Source organism: Drosophila gunungcola, unplaced genomic scaffold (genome assembly GCF_025200985.1).
Source record: "Drosophila gunungcola strain Sukarami unplaced genomic scaffold, Dgunungcola_SK_2 000129F, whole genome shotgun sequence".
NCBI lineage: Eukaryota > Metazoa > Arthropoda > Insecta > Diptera > Drosophilidae > Drosophila > Drosophila gunungcola.
Genome location: NW_026453290.1, coordinates 179,029 through 202,218, shown reverse-complemented (window position 1 = coordinate 202,218; position 23,190 = coordinate 179,029). Strand labels below are relative to the sequence as shown.

The 23,190-nt window shown below is 37.6% G+C and overlaps 3 protein-coding genes and 1 long non-coding RNA gene across 6 annotated transcripts; 3 read left to right on the top strand and 1 right to left on the bottom strand.

Annotated features, from left to right (window-relative positions):
- Positions 1–815: 815 nt before the first annotated feature.
- LOC128265535 (uncharacterized) lies at positions 816–2,185 on the bottom strand. The gene is given in 2 exon segments (XM_053001607.1): positions 816–1,400; positions 1,403–2,185. Coding segments are annotated over 2 exon segments (918 nt in total). The 5' UTR covers positions 2,100–2,185; the 3' UTR covers positions 816–1,179.
- Positions 2,186–2,926: 741 nt separating this feature from the next.
- On the top strand, positions 2,927–6,070 carry LOC128265534 (uncharacterized protein F54F2.9). Its single transcript, XM_053001606.1, has 3 exons — positions 2,927–3,749; positions 4,818–5,025; positions 5,092–6,070. Exons 1-3 carry the CDS (start codon positions 3,067–3,069, stop codon positions 5,797–5,799), a joined length of 1,599 nt encoding a protein of 532 aa, XP_052857566.1. The 5' UTR covers positions 2,927–3,066; the 3' UTR covers positions 5,800–6,070.
- Positions 6,071–10,408: 4,338 nt separating this feature from the next.
- LOC128265539 (uncharacterized) lies at positions 10,409–16,921 on the top strand. The gene is made up of 2 exons (XR_008268882.1): positions 10,409–10,797; positions 16,714–16,921. It is a non-coding gene; the product is annotated as an uncharacterized LOC128265539 (long non-coding RNA).
- An 822-nt stretch (positions 16,922–17,743) lies between these two features.
- On the top strand, positions 17,744–20,764 carry LOC128265540 (innexin inx5). Of its 3 annotated transcripts, none has more exons than XM_053001612.1 (3): positions 17,744–17,843; positions 17,920–18,843; positions 20,048–20,764. In XM_053001612.1, exons 2-3 carry the CDS (start codon positions 18,103–18,105, stop codon positions 20,573–20,575), a joined length of 1,269 nt encoding a protein of 422 aa, XP_052857572.1. In that variant the 5' UTR covers positions 17,744–17,843; positions 17,920–18,102; the 3' UTR covers positions 20,576–20,764. The 3 variants fall into 3 exon arrangements, with proteins under 3 accessions (XP_052857572.1, XP_052857571.1, XP_052857573.1); XM_053001611.1 differs by having other exon boundaries at positions 17,751–17,839; XM_053001613.1 differs by having other exon boundaries at positions 17,751–17,839; positions 17,920–18,806; positions 20,048–20,169.
- Positions 20,765–23,190: the final 2,426 nt, after the last annotated feature.

Genomic DNA, 23,190 nt, shown 5'->3' with positions numbered 1-23,190 from the left:
CATGCAGATAGCTTTAAAACTGAGGGACTAGTTTGCGTAGAAACGGACGGACAGACGGACATTGCTTGATCGCCTAGTGATGCTGATCAAGAATATATATACTTTATAAGGTCAACAAGTGACACAAAATTTCATTTTATTTCATATGAAATTGAAATGTTAATAACTGAATGAATCGTTAATCCAACAATGTTTGAAGCTGGAATATTATTTCAAAGAAATTCCTCATGAAGCCGACAGAATGAGATTAGCTTGAAAAAGAACACGTGTTATGTAGAAGTTTATGAGAAACTAGCGATTTTTGCACAGCAAGTCGTGCTGCTTGAATTTCATAACTTTTCTGAAGAAAAATAAGTATTCCACAAGGCTTTCTGTAAATCGATAAAAACGATTTTCAAGTGATTCAGTTTGTATGCATTTCGCTTTATTATAATTGTTTTTCTGATAACAACATGAAATATGTATATATATATATATATTATATATATATATATATTAAGCAACAAATTTGCTTGTTTCAGGCCGATTGCTTGTGATTTTTTGGTTTCTGCTGCTTTTTTTAAGTGAGTGTTGTGCTGCGTAAAGTAAATGCGGAGAATTTCATCTCGTAAGCTTCGGAGATGGAGAATACCAAAGTGTAAAGGTGTTGATTTATATCTAGAGCTGATTTGTAAGGCACATTACGGCTAGATTGTGGATTCAATGAGTGATTGCTAATTGCGCTGATCGATGTGAGTCCGATTCGATTGGTCGCAGTCTCCAATATGCAGCAGCTGGTGTGCATATGTATCTTATGTAGATGTACAGGGTATATATAAGTGTCGGTATCAATTTGATTGGTAACAAATGCTTCACATACATTCAAAATGCTTAAAAGTAAAAGCACGCTCGAAACTGGCGTAGAAAATCAGTTGGTTTAAATTCAATTTGGCCGCTCGGAACGGTCTCCTTAGCCACGCTACAATGCGAATCCCTTTCTCCTCTAATTGACTGAGCAATATCCTAGTTTTTGTGTCCTCCTGTCGCCTCCGCCACTCCGTTTCTCCTTTCCTTTTCTTCTCACTCTGCTTTCGATCCGGAGACCTTGCATTGGATGCAAACTTAAACAACTAATAATCATCATCATCCGAGGGCGCCGGCGGAGGAGCACTTGCCGCCTAGTTGCCTTCCTGGCCTTCGTCAGTCGTTGTACATGCCGTCCACGAGGAAGTCCATGCGGCGGTAGTGTCTGGTGCTCCACATGTCGCGGAAGCGGCGGTATATGATGGTCATCACGCCGATGGCCAGCGGCACGGTCAGCAGCACGGTCACGATGGGCACCACATACCCGTTGTCGCCGCGATCGGCTAGACTCGCGGTGCTCCTGGTGAGCTCCTGCACCACGGGCTCCCCGGCTGGACTTGGGTGGGCGTGTCTGCCTGGATCCCGGGCTTCTCCTTGCTCACCTGCTGCTCCAGCTCCTTCTCCCACTCCTTGTGCTTGTCCGTACTCATTACGGATGTAGGTTTCTTGGGCTTCGGCGTGGTCGTAGTGCTGGTGGTCGTTTTGGCTGTTGTCGTGGTCGTGGTCGAGCTGCTGGAAGAAGTGGCGGTGTTGCTGGATGATGAGTTGCCCGGCTTGGACACGTCCTTCATGGACTGACCTTCGCTGACTATGGCTGATCCTGCAGCTGGCTTGGCTGTGGTCGTGGTTGTTGTGGAAGTGGATGAGGACGTGGACGCGACCGTCTCGTTTCCCTTTCCCTTCGACTCCTTCTGCTCCACCGCTGTTGGCTTTGAAGCGTCCACTGGAGCTGTGCCGGGCACGCCGGTGTCCGGGCGCTTCCTGTTCTTGACTGGATTATCCGCTTGGGCCGCCTTGCTGGGGTCCGACTTCTCCGGCTTCACTGCGACAACTGGTTCCTTTGGCTGCACCTGGGCCGCAACCGCTGGAGTTCCCGATCCCGAGGCTGGAGCCCCAGAAGTGATAGTGCCCACTTTGTCATCTGCCTTTGGTTTAGTCGCCGTGGTCTCCTCGGAGGACGCCTTGACCGCCGGATTAGGCTGGCCGGCCACCAGGAGCAGGCCGCTCAGCAACCAGAACAATGGTATCAGCTTCATTCTTGCCTGATTCCTAAATTTGTTCTAACTTACTTCGCATTTACTGTGGAGGTGGTGGTGGACAAACATCGATGACAACGTCGATGTCATCGATGTTTTCAAAACATCGGCATCGATGTTTGGCGCGGCCACAACAGAAATGATAACGTTCTTTAGGAAAAACGATATTAATGCAATACAGTTAGATTTAAAATCTCATAATTTTTAATATCTCCTTTTACTGGCTGAGATTTGGCAAAAACATCTAAAAAGGTTGCATCAAAGCGGCATACCGATATTTTATTGATTACACATTAACAGTTTTGTAAAAGGTTAAATATGTTTGTACCTGGGTACACAGTTAAAAAGAGGTATGGTAAAAAATGTAGGCAAAGCCTTAAAAAAAAAATGTAATTGTTGATGCGTGGCTTCGGTCTTATCAGTAACGAATCGGACCGCAAGTTAAAAAATCTTGCCGATCGGACGACTATATCCTATAGCTGCCATATGGTGATCGAGTCAAATTAAATAAATATGGTTTAAGAATTATGCGTATATCTGTTTTTACTTTGCCCCTTGTAAATGATTTATATAGTCCCGTTTCTCGTTAACTAGCAAATCAAATTAGGCAGTACCATTTCACTTTTCTGTAGGTAAATAAAGTTTTAATCAACAGTTAATAAACAAAAATACATACATACAAATTTGAACTACAGAATACAAAAATCTATTTATGTAAGGTACGAAATGTTAGCTGGGTAGGTACCTAGCTATAAATATCTCGGCATTTTCCAGCACTGCCCTGGGGCTGGGTGGCAACGCTGCCCGGCGGCTGCTGACGTTGCCACTTGCCAGCTGAGCGCGTGCGTGTGTGTGTTCGTGTTTGTGTTGGTGTGGTGCGTGCGTGGGTCTAAATTTTGGATTTAGCTCCGATTTTGCTCCGACTTGGACCCGGATCTCGATTTGGATTTCGATCTCGGCGACAACGATGCGACTGGACGCGGCCTGGACTCTGCTGGCCTGCCTGCTGCTGCTCGGCAGCGGCGGCGCCCACGCCTGGCACTCGGAGGAGCTGGAGATCTTCGACCTGGTCGAGGAGGTGAATCGCAACTTCTACGAGTTCATGGGCATCAATCAGACGGCCACGGGCGCCGAAATAAAGCGCGCCTTCCGCACCCTCTCCATCGTCCTGCATCCGGACAAGAATGCCGCCGAGGACGCGAACATCCAGTTCCGCAACCTGGTCTCCATCTACGAGGTCCTCAAGGATCCCTCGCGTCGCGAGAAGTACGACCGCGTGCTGAAGGAGGGCATGCCCAACTGGAAGTCCGCCCTCTACTACTACCGCCGCATGCGCAAGATTGGCCTGTACGAGGGCGCCTTCATCCTCTTCCTGATCACCACCGTGGGCCAGTACCTGTTCGCCTGGGCCGCCTACCTCGAGAAGAAGTACACCGCCGAGCAGGTGTTCGGCACCAAGCTGAAGAAGCTGCAAAAGAAGAACAAGAACATCGACATGGACGTCATACTCAGCGAGATCCCGATGCCCTCGCTCCTCAACACACTGCCCATCCAGATCCCAGTGGCGCTGTGGAACCTGCCGCGCACCATCAAGAACGGATTCAGCAAGGCCAACGAGCTCAAGGAACTGGCGCTGGAGAAGCGCAGGCAGTAAGTGGGCTATGTCTAGTTATCCTGGTAACCCCGGATTCTGGGAACTTTTTAGGGCCATCTCACTCTGTTTATGTAAAGTACGTGGTTTGGTTTCGGAGGAACCTAGGTTCTGTACTTACTCTGTGTTCTTGATGCAAACATATTTTGATTCGTCTAGGAATATATAATTCCAAGTATCTCCCACATTATACACATAGTCACAAGCAGAAGAGAACGATTTTGGGTATTTATATTGCCACATAAACAGAGCGATTAGGTTTTTTATTATGTGGGTTTTTTGTTGTATTTGTTTTGGAACAATCTAAAATTTAGTTCCCACAACTTTTGGCTTACATAAATATACTTCCCATTTACAAAGAGATTATTCTGAATTCTTATCAAGTGCTGCAATATCCTTTAGATGATAGCTTATGCAATTCAATTAATCTAGTTAATTATGCAAACAAAGAATTTATATCTTGTGTTACACATATCCGTTTTTAGTTTTATCAGATTTGGGGAACTTGCATTGGCACTCTTATCTTTCTGCAGTACGGTTGCTTAGTAAGTTCATTCTAACTAGAGCAATCATAATTTGTTAGTACTTTTTGTATACAAAAAGCAAAGATTTACCGTGTAACAAATAATGTAATAGAAAATAAAGAAGGTATATGGACTTAATTTAAGTAAAGACAGTTAGTACTCCAATATCACCTTAGAAACTTTATATGTTTCGTATTTTTTCAACCCAAAATTCACAACACTTGATTAAATAAATCGCCAAATGTATGATAACACAAATTGGGTTAAGGAACAAAAGAAAAATAGAAGAAAGAGTCACCATGCAGACAGAATTTTTGCTTTCTAATAAAGACACAATTTGTTGCATTTTGTTATGACTTGCATCATTTGACCATTATAAAATATAGTCTTTGTGTCGCAAGATAATCATACTACTTTGTATTTTGATATGGCACCAGATAAGGTACCCAAATTTGATTAGCATTGAATTTCTGACAAGCAAAATTGTACTATTACCAATGCTGAACCTAAGATCTAATTGATTTATTTTTTTTCGAAACGCAGGGAACTGGAGGCTGCCCGTCGCCAGGAGGAACTGGAGCGGGAGGCCGAGGAGCAGGCACGTTTGCGAAAGGAGCACAAGGAGAACCTGCGCAAACGCAAGCAGAACAGCAAGGCGCCGGAGAAGACCGAGGAGGAGCTGCGCGGCTACTCGCAGATCCAGGCGCGTGAGATGACCGACGACGATGCAGTTCGTCCTGCTTCCCAGAAGGTATTACTCAATAGTTATTTATATTTAAATAAGCAAACTCATTTGATCGAATGCCCAAACTTCTAGAGCACTGTCAGCGGCGGCTTCTGGACGGACGAGGATCTCACCGAGCTGATTCGCCTGGTGAAGAAGTACCCGGGCGGAGCCGGCAGTCGGTGGAACACCATCGCCGAGTCGATGAACCGCAGCGTCCAGGAGGTGACTTTCATGGCGGCCAAGATGAAGGAGAATGGCTACCGCATTCCCGGTCAAACGGACAGTGTGGCCGAGAATCTCGTCCAGGAGTCGCAGCAGGCGCAGCGCAAGGAGAAGGTGAAGAAGGCGACGACTGCTGCGCCCGCCACTGCAGCGGGTCCCGCGGAGAAGAGCATGCTCATTCCGGAGACCAACTGGACGCAGGAGCAGCAACGTGCGCTGGAGGCGGCGATAGTCAAGTACCGGAAGACGGCCGGCGGCGATCGCTGGCAGAAGATCGCCAATAGTGTGCCGGAGAAGACCAAGGAGGAGTGCCTGGTGCGCTACAAGTATCTCTGCGAGCTGGTCAAGACGCAGAAGCGGGCCGAGGAGGAGGCCAACGAGCCGGACGAGGATGCGGCTGCCATAGAGGAGGAGCTGCCCGAGGAGGAGCCGCTGGCGCTCCCAGAACCGGAAGCGGTAGCGCAACCGGAAGCCCCAGCCGCCAAGAAGCTGAGCAAGCGGGAGCAGCGGCGCCGCAAGCGAGATCTGTCCAGCGGCGAGGACTCGGACGATGCATATCAGTACGAGATCAGTTAGTCGGCTCAACGACTAACCCCCCGTCCTCCTCGCGTGGCTCAACCTAGATGTAACTGAATTTTTTTATACTTTGCTCTAAAGACTCTCTGGCATGGCATTTGGACCATCCTGATCCTACTCCGCGGCCCGATCCTGTGCCCCCTTCCCTTAGCTTCCCTTCCCATCCTCGTGTGTAGCGCTTATCTTATGTTTTGTACATAATTCTATCTTGTAATCATCTTAATGTCGATTAATTCCTTTGCTAAGTAAACGAAATGTGGAAGGAAGTGGATATCGATTGACTTTTGATGGCCTTATCGCAGGGGATCGTTATGGTAAGCTGGAAAGCGAAAATTTTGGCTGTGGTCCTCCGGAGATCTGTTGCGAAATTTAGGTTTGAACTGTTCTTTTAAATTAAATGTATGAGCTGGCTTCTATATATTCCGTATATTTTGTAACTCCCTTAAAACGACCGTTAGAGAAATATCAAAAAAACTCAAATATTTTCGGGATTAATAAATAGGTATGTATTACATATTTATTTATTATTTCTTTGCAAAGAAATATATTTCTGCCCTTTTCTTTTCTGTTTGTTGTTTGTCAATATCTAATATACAAAAATATAAAAAATATTTAGAACATTTAAAACACTGTTGCACTATTAAACTTTTATATCTTATGTCTTTTTATTAATTTGCTTTTTAAAAACAATTTATTATTAGTTTTGTTTACTTAAAATTTAAAATTTAGTTTAGTTTAGTTTAGTTTAAAATTTTAGGTTGAGAGAAGCATAATTTATACATAAATATAAAAATTGTAAAAACAAATGGTAGAACCTTTTAAATATTGTTCATAAGTAAAAAAATTTGGCAAGACGACGGTTCTGGCAGCTATTCATTCATTCATTTTTAGTAAACATTTGTGAACTTCTTACCTTTTTTTCCTTTTAAAGTTAAACGAGATTATCAATGTTAATGGTGTTTTGAGTACTTTAAAGAGCAACAAGCCGATATCCGATTTTATATGTAATTATAATAATGTTTTGCAGAACGGATCACTACGAGGCCCAAATCCTGAGTATTTATAGCAATGAGGATTATCAGTCCTAAATAAATTAATAAAAAGGCTTTTTTACTTTATACATACATACTAATGGAAGCCTATGGACAGCAGTAAGAAAACAAGTAACCGCCTCTTCGTCATTAAAATCCATCAGAATATTTATATGCAGAGTAGCTTTTAGAACTTAAAACTTTTTTTAATTGATTTGTTTGTAATTGTAAGTACCTTTTTTATAACTTATAATCATAGCTTACTAGCAATAATAAGAAATGTTGTAATTGATGCAATATCTTTACATTGTTTTAGGGATTTAAAATTTACTTTAATGCAATTGGATTGAATATAAATATTTGAATATTACTTAAAATATCACCAAACCCAACTATTAATTCCTTTCTAATCCTTCGTTGACGAACATATCTTGAAAGTCAATTGCAGTTTTAAAGTCATCAAAGTCCAGCGCTAAGCAATCATAATTCTCGGTTGGCTTGAACCTGTCAGTCATCAAAGAGGTGGTGGTTTTCTTAGGGGGGCGCAGTGGTAAAGCCTCAGATTTATTATTTATTAAACTTGAGTTAGGCACTTCTGGCGGCTGAAAGTGCGACGATGGCAAATGTTTAATCAAAGATACAGTTTATTATTTATATGGCTGGCAAGCGAGTAATCCGCTGTGTGTGCGGACAGCCTTGGAACGATTGGCTCTTAATTACGCCCAGCTTACATTTGATAATTATTGGACTATGACTGTGACTCTGAATGCCGGCAAGTCGGTCCGGTCGAGTTAGTACAAACTCGCTGCGCGACTCCTCCTCCCAATTTGGTCACCATTCGTGTTCGCATTGAACTTAAAACGCTCGTGCACTAGAAACATCAGCCGCCTTGGTCGACTGACTGCGTCGTCGTCAAGACTCAAGACTCTAGACTAGAGACTCCGAATCTCTAGACTCAAGACTCGAAATTCTAGACTCAAGTGTGGGCGCAGCAGAACCTGGCAAACTGTCAACGCAAAGCTCGGGGCACTTCGCACTTGAAAAACGTTTCGAATCGAATTACAAACGGAATACCCTGCTTTCCAGTGGCTCAAATGTGGAGTGAGACCTGATCACTCAGGTATCACTCATTTTGGATATCCCTGAAAAATACATAAATATTCCTTACACCCAATGAACAATCATGGTAAATCCAAATATTTTCAGTTCTGATTTGGGGTTACTCTTTCATTTACATTTTTAACTATGGAAAATTTAGCTTAAAATTTAATAAATGAAATGTACAATTTTCCTTTTGGATAAACCAAATAAATATGTTAATATTTACATTATCATGTTTATACCCTTGCAGAGGGTATTATAATTTCAGTCAGAAGTTTGCAAAGCAGTGAAGGAGACATCTCCGACCCTATGAAGTATATATATTCTTGATCAGCATCACTAGGAGAGTAGATCTAGCCATGTCCCTCTGTGCGTCTGTCCGTCCGTTTCAACGCAAACTAGTCTCTCAGTTTTAAAGCTATCTGCATGAAACTTTTCCAAAAGTTGTCTTTCTATTGCTGGTATTATATAAGTCGGAAAGAGCCGGATCGGACGACTATAGCATATAGCTCCCATAGGTACAATCGAAAAAATAAATAAAAAATAATTATAACCTTGCTGTTTTTTTATTTTGTTTTAGTTCTTCGATATATAGTAATGGTTAAATAATATAGAATTACGGCTTAAATTTCATCAAAATCGGACGACTATATCATATAGCTCCCATAGGAACAACCGGAAAAAAAATACAAAAAAAATTATAACTTTTCTGTTTTTTAATTTTTTTTTTAGTTCTTTGACATATTGTAATGGTTAAATATTTCAGAATTACGGTTAAAATTTCATCAAAATTGGACGACTATATCATATAGTTCCCATAAAAACAATAAAAATATAAAAAAAAAAATTTTTTTAAATGTAACTTTTTTATTTTGTAATTTATTTTATAAATTCTTGTTGATTATTTATTTATTTGACAGTTCAGAATTACGCTTTTAATTTTATTAAAATCAGAAAACGGTATCATATAGCTGGCATAGGAACTCAAATAATTGAGCTACAAATCATCATCATCTTCAAGAATTTTTAATTTTTGCAATAGCTGCAAGGGTATATGAACTTCGGCTTGCCGAAGTTTGCTTCCTTTTCTGTTTTAGTTTATTTTAAGTAATTAAATGTCAAAATATTTAAATGTAGCATTGTTATTAAAAATGTAATTTAACAACAATGTTACATTCCAATATTTTAATACTTTTTAAATTACCCATTTTTTTTTTAAAAAATAAGCAACATTTTTAATACTTTTTAAATTACCCATTTCTTTTAAAAAAAATAAGTAACATTTTTTATATTAAAAAACTTTTTTTAATTTATCAGGAAATATCTAAGGCATTAAAAATGTAGTACATTTTAATTTACAATTTCAATAAATATCACAAGCCCTGGAAAATATAAACCAGAATTGACTTTTCTTTCTTAATTTATTTTAATAAGTATCATCGTAGAGATTTTGATTTTATAGTTTTTATGCTTATTTTTAGTTGTTTACTTACTTACTAACTTACTTACTTACTTATTTACTTACTTACTTACTTATTTACTTACGTACATACTTACTTATTTTATGTTACTTAAAACTCAACCATATACCACTGTTTATTTAATATACGCACTAAAATATGCCACGATAGTTGAAGCTTTGACAAAATTAAAAGATTTATTAAATTGGCTAAGTTTAAGTTATTAAATATATAGTCCTTATATATATAATGTATGAAACAAAAAATAGGAAACACAAAGTTTTGATCGTAGTTCATTAAAATTAACTTTTTAACGATACACCAAAGACTAAGAGGGGCTACTTTTTGAGTTAACCTTTAATTAGCCCTTCTGATCTAACGCTAATGGGAATTCGTTTGGGCCCAGTTGATTCTTGATGACGTTTGCTTTGATAGGCGATATAAAACATTGGTTTTTATGGCATTACCAGATGGACAGGTCTCCTCGTTGCAATTTAAACTGACTAAGTAATACGCTCGCCAAAGTGCAGCGAGCAAAAAACAATAAATGTGAAAAACCATTTAGAGCGGTTTGTCAGCGATTCAAGGGCGTTTTTAGTCGCAGAAAAACTCTTTTTTGCTTTGCCTACACTATGGCTAATAAGAGCACTTGATTTGCATTGAATTTTCATTTTCCATTTTGGCGGCTGATTGCAAGTTCGCCGCCGAATCACTGACTCAGCTGACCTTCAACTCAAAGTTCAAGCGGCAAGTTCGTGTGACGTCACGGTCGCAGGTGGGTTAAAATCACTTTTGATAGTGATTCTCATTCTGATTCGGAGACTTCTGCGAACGAGGGAAAACCCGAAGAGAACTGAGAACTAAGAACTGCAAACTGAAAACTGAAAACTGAGAAGTCAGAACCCAGAACGAGAACCAGTTTTTTGGCCATAAGCGGCTATTACCGCCCCGCGTTTCTCGCTTAGCCGACTTTGCCGACTTTGGCGACTTGGCTGCTTGGCTGCTTGGCTGCTTGGCTACTTGGCTACCATATCGATGGATATTGTGATCGCGATCGTGAGTCGGACTAGTCAGTTGCAAACGGAGCGCCAGACGAGGCGGTTCACTGAAAGCCACTTAGCATCCGAGCAGGCCCCATTAACTTGTTAGATCAAGCGCGAACCTAGAAACAACATCACTTTTTGTTTTTTATTTTTTGTTGCCCCTTTGTATTCCTGTTGTTTGAGTTCGCGAGTTTTTCACTTTGGAGAAATGACAATCTATGGACTGTTGGTGCAGATCATAATCGTTTGTAACTAGCTGCCCAAAGAGTCCGACATTCGAGGAGCAGCAGCAGCAGCAGCAGCATCAGCGTCATCACCATGGCACCGCCCCAAGAGCAGCCAGAGGATGATATTATCACCAAGGTGAGGATGGATGTACATGCCATACATACATATGTGGAATATGATGGCGCAGTGGAGGATCCAGGATTCGGTTGTGGAAGGGGTTTTTAGAACACACTATTGCACTCTTTACCAGACTCATGGTTCCGAAAATGTATAAGTGGGAACTTTAGTTAACAATAAGAATTAAATAATATAAGGCATCAGTTTACTAAAACAATCAATAAGTAAAACTTTTGATCAAGTCACCTAGCATTGATTATTAGTGGGACTTAATTTAATAATAATTGCAATTGCAAGATAAACTTTTTAAGCAAGTGGGGAGTTTTTAACACCCTATACTTCTCATTCTTAGTTTGTAGTCAAATACGACTTATTTAATAAACTAATACCAGAAATGAATTCCCAAATAAATCCCTCTACTATTTTAAGATATATCTCCTTATCGGTATTAAGTACAAATCTCATAAAAAACATATTTAACTTTCTTAATGTATCTGAGTGCTTAGTTAAACTCCGTTTTTAGCGTGTCAGTGGGAAGAACCCACTATGGTTCTTAGAATTCAGGTGATAAACGAGACTGTTTACAAAAGCTTTGCTTAAATAATGCTTTGAAAATTATGCTTCCTAGGGTGTAATTCTAAACTGTGAAAAATAATAAAAATAAATTTCAAATAGAGAGTTTGGTACTTGTAACTAATATAAACAAACCGCTTAAACTTAAGCGACTTTTTGTAAATTTTTAGCACAACCTTAAACGATCATCTATCTAGTTATCTAAATAATAATAGCTAAAGCTTTTCTATATGCAAAAATAAATTAAGTTAAAACAAGAAAGGAAGCAAACTTCGGCAAGCCGAAGTTTATATACCCTTGCAGCTATTGCAAGAATTAAATATTTTTGAAAACATTAAAATTATGATTTACTTGCGTATATGTCTAAAAACATTAAAGCAATGATGATTTGCAGCTCTTTATTAGGTAGTTATTTTATATAATTTATTATTTCTATTGGAGCTATATGATATAGTCGTCCTATTTTGATGAAATTTTAACCGTAATTCTGAAATATTTATCCATTACTATATGTCGAAGAACTTATAGAAAAATTTAAAAACACCAAAGTTATAATTTTTTTTATTTACTTTTATGATTGTTCCTATGGGAGCTATATGCTATAGTCGTCCGATTTTGATGAAATTTAAACCGTAATTCTGAAATATTTATCCATTACTATATCTCGAAGAACTAAAAAAAAAATTAAAAAACAGAAAAGCTATAATTTTTTTTCATTTATTTTTATGATTGTTCCTATGGGAGCTATATGCTATAGTCGTCTGATTTTGATGAAATTTAAACCGTAATTCTGAAATATTTAACCATTACTATATCTCGAAGAACTAAAAAAAAATTAAAAAACAGAAAGGTTATAATTTTTTTTCATTTATTTTTCCGATTGTTCCTATGGGAGCTATATGCTATAGTCGTCTGATTTTGATGAAATTTAAACCGTAATTCTGAAATATTTAACCATTACTATATCTCGAAGAACTAAAAAAAAATTAAAAAACAGAAAGGTTATAATTTTTTTTCATTTATTTTTCCGATTGTTCCTATGGGAGCTATATGCTATAGTCGTCCGATTGTGATAAAATTTAAACCATAATTCTGAAATATTAAACCATTACTAAATTTCGAAGAACGAAAAAAAAAAATTAAAAAACAGCAAAGTTATAATTTTTTTTCATTTATTTTTCCGATTGTTCCTATGGGAGCTATATGCTGTAGTCGTCCGATCCGGCTCGATCCGGCTCGTTCCGACTTATATACTACCTGCAATAGAAAGACAACTTTTGGGAAAGTTTCATGCAGATAGCTTTAAAACTGAGAGACTAGTTTGCGTAGAAACGGACGGACAGACGGACAGACGGACGGACAGACGGACATGGCTAGATCGACTCTCCTAGTGATGCTGATCAAGAATATATATACTTTATAGGGTCGGAGATGTCTCCTTCACTGCGTTGCAAACTTCTGACTGAAATTATAATACCCTCTGCAAGGGTATAAAAATGAAGTCAATCTCCACTCATCTCGTGCTTATAGTTATATTATATTTTAGCGCAAATTCGCTAATAGCCACATGCAGAGCATCCGAAAAGATGAAGTTAGCATTGATCTGTGCGATCGCTAATTTGCCGAGAGGCAGCTTCCAAAACTGAGCTTGTGGGGCACGGTCAAGGCTCAATATTTTATTCGAAAAAAAAGAGAATAGATGATGGAGAAATCAATTATGCTGGCGCGGAAGTAGAATGTGTTACAAACCAGTTGGCAAAGGGCTTTGGACTCGTTTTTTGTTTGTTATTTGTTTTACTCCGGTTACAACATTGCCAGTCGTTTGCTAATTGATCAGACCTCAATAGTTATAAATCCAAATACGAGTGAGTACGTATCAGCTGGTGTGAGTAAACTGCGAACTGCATTTTGTGAATCAAAGGTTAGTCAAGGTGAGTTCACCTCTCACTCCCTGAATTGAACCTTGAGATGAACTTTTGAACTACAATTTAGCTTTGGAAAGGTTGAACACCCAGTCCAATATAAAAACACCAAAACACTTGTTCCCAATCTATACACAATAAGAATATTTTTTAGCCTTATTTTTGACACTAATATAATTTGATTAAAATGATTATTTTATCATATATTTATTAATAAAAAAAGTGTGCTTCTAATTAAGTTTTCTTGGCAGCATCCGTTAATCTAAATTAGAATTTTTTATTTAGTCAATTAGCTTAATTAGCGATCAGTAAATGAAGGTTGAACTGATCTGTGAAAAAAGCCCCACCAGAAAACAAAATGATAATAAACAATTTAAGAGCCCAGCATCATGTGCATATTTTTTAGGGGCTTTATTTCTTGGGGTTAATTAGGGTCTGCTGATTTTAGATTGTGTCAGCGATCTAATAAAGTATACAGTTTATCCAAGATCTTTCACTTTCCTTCTGCCAAATTGGTCCACCAATTCTGGCCAAAAACACCTGGCTACATGTTGCAATACGCTGTACACTGAAAAAAAATCACCTAGGATTGGAACCAACAATTTTTCAAATAGGGTTATTTTATATGTTCTTTTTGATTTACAAACGCTATACGTATATATTTTTGTGCTTGCAACAATAGTTTATTTTAGGGCGGGAAAATATTTATTATGTGGGAATACTGTGATTTGAATTTGTACAGTAAACAAATCAAATTTGTTTACCTTTGTCCACAAAGTGTTTAAAAGTCAATTTGTCTGACAAAAACAATTTAAACTCTTTAATTGTATTAAAATTAGCAAAATTGGAAATGAAACAGTATTGCATTATTTTGTTAAAATGTTAACTCTTAAATAACGAACTTTTTCGGTCTTTGAAATAAATAATTTTACCGATACCTAAAACATATGAAATATTTTTCCGAAAGGGGCAATAAAATATTTATGTTTACTATTATGTAATGATAATTATTCTGAAACCTAGAAGTTTTGTATAAATGCGTTTATATAAAATATATTAAATTTGTTCTCGGTGCATTACCTAAACGGTTTGAGCTGGCCCACGAAATTAATGCTGGCCATATGCAGAAGGGGACATTGAAATATGGGCCTGGGGCAACCGCCTCCTGCCATTTATCGTTAATAATAAACAATTGTTTTTTGCGGCCAAGAGGTACAGATATACAGAGCGTGTTGTTATGGCGACTGTTGCCCAGTTAAGTGTATCTGTACCTGTATCTGTATCTGTATCTGCAGCTAAGGAATATGATGAGGTTCGATTTCTAGCCAGCTTTTTAACTCCACTTCGAGCACAAGTATCTTGCCTTTTGCGCTCCAGTATCTTAATTGTTACTGTGCTCAGTGTTGCAGAACGGCGAATTGGAGGGGTAAATCAGCAAAAACGGCAAGTCAGAGATTTAAAACAAGAGACAGAGTCATGATTGTTAAATTTAGAACTTTAAAATATCTATATAAATAAAGGTGATAGATCTGACAATAAAAAACAGGTAGGAGAACAAAAGCATCTAACAGAACTTCCGCATACTTCTTGTTGAATTTTTAATTCGTACAACAATAAACTTGCACACTCATCGGACCAAAATAAATTAATATGTATTGAAGTTACAAGAGGAAGCCAAACGAGAAGCTCTTAACGCCCAATTTGGCTTGAATCCAACGATCCACCGATCGTGACGTGTTCGCCAACAACCGAAACAACCGAAACAAGTGGTTGTTGTTTGTTGTTGTCGGCGGTTGTTGCTTGCTTGTGGCTCTTTGTCGGTTGTTTCGAATGCCATTGGAGGTCAAGTTCAGGGAACACCAGTTTATGGATATTTTTTGCCATCTTCTGCTTTGCCGCAGTTTCACGATTAAGATTGCAGGCGGAGGTGTCAAAGTATTGCTTGCCCAAGTGTTTAGATACTTTAACAATAGCCCCTAATGCCAATTGGTTGAATTCGATTGGTAGTCAGGAAATGAAATAGAATTCTGTTTCAAACTAAACTATTTTCTTTTAAGTGAAGATAATAATAATTAATAACCAAGATTTTGTTCGCTTTCTCTTTAACATAATCACTGTTTTATTTAAGGACAAACCATTATTTTTTTATTTTTTAAACAAATCATTTATGACTAGCGACTTAAATGTAATATTATTTGTAACAAACACAAAACAATACCATTTGTTTTAACATATTTTAAATCTCTCAATCACTTCTAATTATTTAATGAATTGTTGAATTAAAAATGAACATGAGTAGGCACGTATTGAGAATTTTAATCATTCGTATATAATTCGTAATTAAATAAAAGCTACCGGTATGGTTAGTTCGGTGAACTAGAGGTCTTGCACTTTAATTATATTAATTATAATTTAACACGTCAATTAACTAAGCCTGTCTCAGTTGGACAGTTAAGCTTTTTATAAACATTGGCTGTATGATTTTGCCGACTTGTCGTGCTTAAATAAAATTTAGACAACAAGGCCAAGCGCAGATTGGTCAAAGAATGGTTTAAGAAGTTTTGAAAAACCATTTTATATGTTAAAGTAACAATATTATTGGGTAAATGAGTTAAGAAGTGGAAATCTATCTATCTATATCTATCAATTAAAATTCTTATAATCAATACGTAGCCTAAACTAGTATGGCTTTGTAATTTTAATTTTATTTTTGTTTTATTCAGTTGAATACTGATTTAATAATATTTTAAAAATTATTTAATCAATCATCATTTTTTTCCCAAATCTATTTTAGCTCTATTGTTACTTTTTCATATATTTGAAAGCAATATTAAGAAAACATTTAAAATCAAAACATATTCAAAATTATGTCATTATGAATTTTTTATATTTTATTAAGGCAATCTGACGCTACAAAATGCTACTTTTAAACGGTTACATTTTTTTAAAGTAATGTATTGTTTAGTTTTAAATTTTAACGTTACCATCTATTGAATAAAAGTTATGATGTGCTTAAAACAAAACTTCGTTATTTTCATAAATTCCCATATATCTCTTTCTCCTTACACAAATTTGCCCAAATTCTAAACAGCTTCGGCATACAGTCGAATATATACTTAATATAGGTACTATGCTAGTAATATATAACAAAGTTTAAATTGTTGCAAATTTTGTATTCCTATTAGACATACCTGTAATTAGTGGGATTTTCGTGCGGTACAGCATATAAATACAAATTATTGTCCTATCCTCTTTTGTCTCTACTTAATATTTCATGAGCAATTTTCATTAGTTGGGGGCATTGTGTTTGCTCTTTTTGTCGCTTGCTTGTAATTTAAAAAAGGTGATACATATTTTTTGGACCTTGAAGGTCGTCAGTGGGCGATATAAATTTATTTGATTTATGGTAATTAGCCGTGTGTACTTTGCCTAATTGCAGATACCCTCGATAATTGGATTCCTGAACTTGGACTGACTGCCGGCGAATGATGCTTTGGCCACCCTGCACCCATCACAAAATTTGATGATCTGATCTAGAGAGCCAAGGCTGAAGCGCTGAATCATGAGAATTATAGCTAGAAATCGTTGTCATAGTTTTACGGTTAAGAAGTGGAGCAAGACAAGCACAAATAAACGAGCAAAATGAATTAGTTTTTATTATTTGAAAACTGCCTGAAAGTCGGCAATACACTTTATTTCAACTTGGGAATAAATTGTTTTTGGTTTTGGATTCTGAATGTATTCATCCAAATTGGTTTAAATGTATTAAGCTAGCGTTTGGCTTTTACAAAGACTACAAGATTTGGAATAAAATGTAATTAAATCTCATATAAATTAAAATATTAAAATCAAAAACATCTTTAATAGATGGGAATAAATTTGCCACCCATTTTTTACATTTTGTACTGTAAAATATGTTCAGCATTATTTTAGATATGGACAAAACATAAAAACACAGTTACAAAAAAAAATTAATATGTTGTATAAAAAAGTAATAATACCTTATCGTATGGACCTGAAAATTGAATTACTTTAAATAGTATTTGTATGTATTGTATTTCCTCATAGCGTACTGCTTAACATACGTACTTACAATTTAAATTGCCCTTTAAAATTTAGTGGAATATTATTCCAAATGCAAGCTTAGCTAGAAAAGCCCAAGTGGGATTTTACTTCGTTTGATAAGTACTTTTTAAATATAAAGTTATCCATTGCGGTTTTTATTAATTTTAAATATGTAAATATTACAATTTTAAATTTTTCATTTGGCTAAAAAAAATGCATTTAAATCAATATTAATTGAAATATTTGAAAATAGTGCAACTAAATATGCATTGCAATCAATATATATATATCAATATCAATATATATATTGATAATTTATTTAAATATTTTGTATATATTTGGAATTTAATAGTCAGCTCTTTTATTATCAGTGTAGTTACAATCCAAAACCCTCATTAGGGTGACAACACTGTGCGAACGGGTGACAGACAGGTGACAGGATCCGAATTTGGCTGGGAAGGAGCTACTGAGTCTCGGGGAGAAAAGGGGAAAAAAGCAAAGTAGGTAATAATGACGGCACGCACAAAAAAATATGTAAAGCCGAGAGACGATTTGATCTATGAACTGGTTACAATCCTAGGCCGGCAATCGAGAAGCAGTAATCAGTGCAGTTATCCACTGGAGTTATCCGGCTGAAACCAGGGCGAAATCGAGGAAGACAACGCCAAGGACGCAGGACGCAGGACGCAGGACGAAAGACGAAGGACGCAAGGCGTGAGAGTTGGAAGCTGTATTCGGGGAACTCTTCCCGGAGGCAGAAGAAATGTATTCGGCGGTGAAGCCACTGTCCAAGTATCTGCAATTCAAGTCGATTCGCATCTACGACGCCGTGTTCACCGTCCACTCCAAGTGTACGGTGGTGATCCTGCTCACCTGCTCGCTGCTCCTCTCCGCCCGCCAATACTTCGGGGATCCGATTCAGTGCATCAGCGAGGAGAAGAACATCGAGTACATACAGTCCTACTGCTGGACCATGGGCACCTACATTCTCAAGCTGCACAACCATGGGGATCAGCCAATGCCCGTTCATCCGGATGAGGAGGCTAGCTCCTCCTCCTCCTCCTCCAGCTCCGCCAGCTCCTCCAGCTCAACCATCAGCCAGACATCTGTTAAATCCCGTTCCAGTTACCGATCCCGATCGAGCCTCCGCCGACTGGGGGACTACAACGAGGCCTATGCCAGGGCCATGTCGATAGCCGAGGGCGTGGGTCCCGAGATCCGCGGCCAGTCGGAGCGGGAGTACCTGCGCTACTACCAGTGGGTCATCATCCTCCTCCTGTTCCAGTCCTTCGTCTTCTACTTCCCCTCGTGCCTGTGGAAGGTGTGGGAGGGCCGGCGCCTGAAGCAGCTCTGCTCGGAGGTGGGCGAGGCCCTGCTCTCGGAGGAGACCTACAACACGCGACTCAGACTGCTGGTCAAGTACTTCACCACCGACTACGAGGACATGCACTTCTGCTACATGGCCAAGTACGTCTTCTGCGAGGTCCTCAATTTCCTCATCAGTGTGAGTAGGATTCACTGACCCCTCAATTCGCAGGAAAAAAATACACTTCCACTATCACTATCAGGGAAACCCCTGATCAATGATTAAGAGATTCTTAAATTTCACTCGTCAAAATTATTGCTAATGGCATGCTATCACTTATAAAATGGCTCTTTTTTCAATATCTCAAATATTTAATTTTTTTATAAAAATGATAACGATGTGAGATACATTTTCTGAAAAATTGTTTTCACTCTCTATTACCGAACTTTGGCAAAAATATTTAGCACACACAAAAAAAAATTCAAGTTGGCCGCAATAAAAGATATAGTGCGCCCTATCTCCTTCAGCCTTTAAATATAAAAATGACTTTTAAATTTTTTGGGCCACCGTTTGAAACAAATATAAAAATAAATTGCCACGTAAGGGCCTTTCTATTACTTTTATAAAAGCCACATTTAGAAAAAAATTGGTAACCAAGGAATTATGGACAACATTTTCTTTAATTAATAATTAAATTATCCATGGACTTAAAAAGACTACATTTTGGTCAGTTGTGCCATTGTTAAGTCCATCATTTCGTGATTTCCGTGCTTCTTTCTGGGTACCATAGGTAGTGTAGTAAAAGCATTTTCAGAAGCTGAAACGTGGTTTCCGAAAAATCGAGTTAAAAAAGGTATGCAGTTTATATCTCGAGATACTGATAAAATAATAAAATAGTAGAAATAAATATTTGACTATTGAACTCAACATTTTGTATTTAATATTTAAATCAAATAATTAATCATAATTTTAAATACATTGCATTTTAGTTTTATTGATTTAATATTAAAACATGCTAATTATTGTGAATAAAATAGATTTAAAATAGTTTTTATTTGACTTAAATAGATTTTACTGCAGTTAAATATGGTTCAATTTTAATTAAAAAGGATTTCCAAAAAAGTCAAATGAAAAATATGAATATAAAAATTTACTATGTTGTTTGTACCAGTGTGTTAAAATAATATTTTCTGAACAAACTCTTTTTACTTGTAAAAAGGCCTTCGTTTGATTTCTAGCAGCTACTACTACGCATTCATGATGGAAAGGCAAAGATTTATAAAATCAATGAAGCAACTATAAAGAAATGCATTCAATTTAAAACCAGTTAATATTATTATTAGTTATCTATGACTTTCCAACCCCATTTTATCAGATAATTTGATCGATCGCCAACCCACAGGTGGTGAACATAATCGTCCTGGAGGTGTTCCTGAACGGGTTCTGGTCAAAGTACCTGCACGCATTGGCCACCATTCCGTTCTACGACTGGGACCAATGGAACCGGGTGTCCTCGAGCGTCTTCCCCAAGATCGCCAAGTGCGAGGTGCTGAAGTTCGGGGTCAGTGGGACGGCGAACATCATGGACAACCTGTGCATCCTGCCGCTGAACATCCTCAACGAGAAGATCTTCGTGTTCTTGTGGGCCTGGTTCCTGCTGATGGCCCTGATGTCCGGCCTGAATCTCCTCTGCCGGCTGGCCATGATCTGCAGCAGGAAACTGCGGGAGCAGATGATCCGCAGCCAGCTGCGATTCATGACCAAGCGGCATGTGCAGCGCGCCCTGCGCGACCTCACCATTGGCGACTGGTTCCTCCTCATGAAGGTCAGCGTCAATGTCAACCCCATGCTCTTCCGGGACCTCATGCAGGATCTCTGCGAGCTGCGCACCTCCTCCACCTCGATCAGCCTCGAGGAGAGCCCCGTCTAGGACTGGATCGGGGTCGGGATCGGGATTGGGATTTGGATCAGGATCAGGATCAGCAGAGCAGAGATCGTCTCGTCCTCCGGCTGCCCAAGTGGATGAACCACTCCCAATTGACGTTGCCGTCGTTCGTTGTATCGTGTGTTTTTGCTTACGTACATATGGATATTAAATATATTTCCCTCCATCTCCTTTGAAATTATTGTATGCTTATGCAGCTCAATTAAGCCCAATGGTCAATGATCCATTTTTACCATCGTGGTTTATAGGTTTTTCATCAGTTTTAAACAATCGAAAGAAAATTAAAAGAGACAGAGTTTGTGGAATTTTTGGTTATTCTTCGATAATACTACTTTAAACTTAAGATATTTGCCAAAAATCAGTATTTTTAAATATGCCCCATAACTGCACTTCTGAAGTTCTTCAATTTACCTACGACTCCCAATGCCAAAGTGGCATACCTCTAAAATGGTATAGTTTTTTTTTTTTGTTTAAACATTTATAATTTAAAAAACAGTTTTTAATCAATTTAATCAAAGAAATGTGACCCAAAAACGGTCCTTCTAAGTCCTATAAATTTATACTTGTATATCTTATATATATATTAAAATGTATGGTTTAGTTCAATAATCTGTTTGTTGTTTATATTGAGATAGGTTCTTGTCTATTTAAATAAATAGATTTCTTGACCTCATGGTAAGGTTTTAAACGGCAAAATGTGATACTTTTTTTTAGTTGAAAGCCTCTTATTATTAGTTTACCCGGAGGACGAGAAAACAGGCTTTGAGCATTATAAGAAATATAAACTAACAACAAAATAGTAGGATTTCAACTGAGAATATTGAATTTTAAAGTGAACACCTAGTTTTAGTAGACCGTGCAGATGTTAAAACTGGCCTTAATCATACCATTTTTAATGTACTAAGCCTTGTTTATCCGATTACAAGGCTTTTGTTTATGATTTTCTGTCGCTCTCTAGTTGTTTCCAAAGACGACATACGAAATGAGTTGAGTTGCTGCTTCTGCTTCTGCTTCTACTTTTGTTGTCTTTGCCGCTGGCATTTAATGTGCATTGTTTATAACTAGTTGCTGCCATAATTTCGTCATTTATATTTTGCTGGGACGATCCGCATGCCCCCAGATCCCCCAGATTCCCTCGATCGTCGGGTTTTCAGCATTGTTTTGCGCACATTAACAACGCAACTCGCTCGCGTTTTGGCCGCCTTCGCCACGTAACTCACTCACTAACTACACTCACACTCGCACTCACACTAAGACTCACTTGGGTGAATGAATGTAAATAATATTCAAAAGCCATTCGTGTGGCGTTTAACATGCCCAGCACTCACGTGGGGCATATCAGTTGGAGACCCCACTCCCAGTGACTCACCCAAACGGGCGCTGATAAAAAGTTCCCCAGAACGATTATTATTTATGAAATTTATGAACTCATGCCGAGCGAAAGCCGTTGCATTACTAAATATGACGTTTTTAAATCAATCTGCAGAGGGCCCCATTTTCAAATCATTTTTATAAGATTTTCTATCAATCAAACTGATTAAAACAGTGTGTGTATGCACTTAATTTTTTTCAACAAAAAAAGCATGAATATTTAAATTCTATCGAAAATAGAACACCCCAATTATCAGAAACTATTTAAAAATAAATAAAATATGAAAATATAAAAAAAAAACATTTCTAAGCTTCTTCCCGAAAGTGAATCAGAAATATATCCAATTTGTTTTCGACTCAACACTGTTAAAAACGGGGAAGACCAATTGCTAAATTCTATTATTGGAAATAAAACGTAAAGGTAATTATATTTTTTGTTTTAAAGTTCTTTCTAATGGTATAAATACTATATATAAACTGCGCTAATTTTTGAGCTAGTTTTTTTCTTAATACATGGGATAGGATGATTCTTTTAAATTACTAATACTTAATCTTAGGTGGTCTATAAAATTTTATAGATTATTTAGTTTTTTTAATGTGATAATGAAGCCTGTGGCTTTGAGAAATATTATTTTGCTTACTGGGGAACCAGAATGACTATTGTCTTTATTTAAATTAAATTTTAAAGTAATTTCTACAGGTGAAAAGACTAAATAATTTTCTGTAAATATATTGAATAGGATGAGCCTTTTAAATTATTATTCCTTTACCTTAGGTGAATTATACAATTTAATATGTTATTTTGTTTTTTTTTAAGTGTGGTTTTGAAGACTGGGGTTATGAGAACACTTTTGTTGTTGTTTACTGGGGAAAAATAATGACGTTTGTTGGGTTGTTCCTATGAGGGGTACCACTCTGTCCACATTAATGCTCCCTTCTTCAGCCCAAGACTCTCCGGATTTTAAGGTTTTTTTTAGATTTAGTAAAGTGGTAAAAATACCCTATATAATCTATGCTAATTTTTTAGGTAATTTTTCTGTAAATATAGATTATATTCCTAAATTTTAGGTGATTTAGAGGTTATTTTGTTTTTTGAGTGTGTTTTTGGAGAAAAATAGTTTTGTTTACTTGGAAAGTAGAATGATTATAATAAATTGTTAACTATAAGGGGTATCACTCTGCCGATATACCTGCGCCCTATTCCACCGCCTGACACTACGGATTTTGGG

Bases quoted from the DNA above. Each gene is read 5' to 3' on its own strand.
- LOC128265534 (XM_053001606.1), top strand. From the start codon at position 3,067: ATGCGACTGGACGCGGCCTGGACTCTGCTGGCCTGCCTGCTGCTGCTC. The intron at 3,750-4,817 runs GTAAGTGGGCTA...TTCGAAACGCAG, and splicing joins GCGCTGGAGAAGCGCAGGCA to GGAACTGGAGGCTGCCCGTC. The intron at 5,026-5,091 runs GTATTACTCAAT...CCAAACTTCTAG, and splicing joins TTCGTCCTGCTTCCCAGAAG to AGCACTGTCAGCGGCGGCTT.
- LOC128265540 (XM_053001612.1), top strand. From the start codon at position 18,103: ATGTATTCGGCGGTGAAGCCACTGTCCAAGTATCTGCAATTCAAGTCG. The intron at 18,844-20,047 runs GTGAGTAGGATT...GCCAACCCACAG, and splicing joins TCCTCAATTTCCTCATCAGT to GTGGTGAACATAATCGTCCT.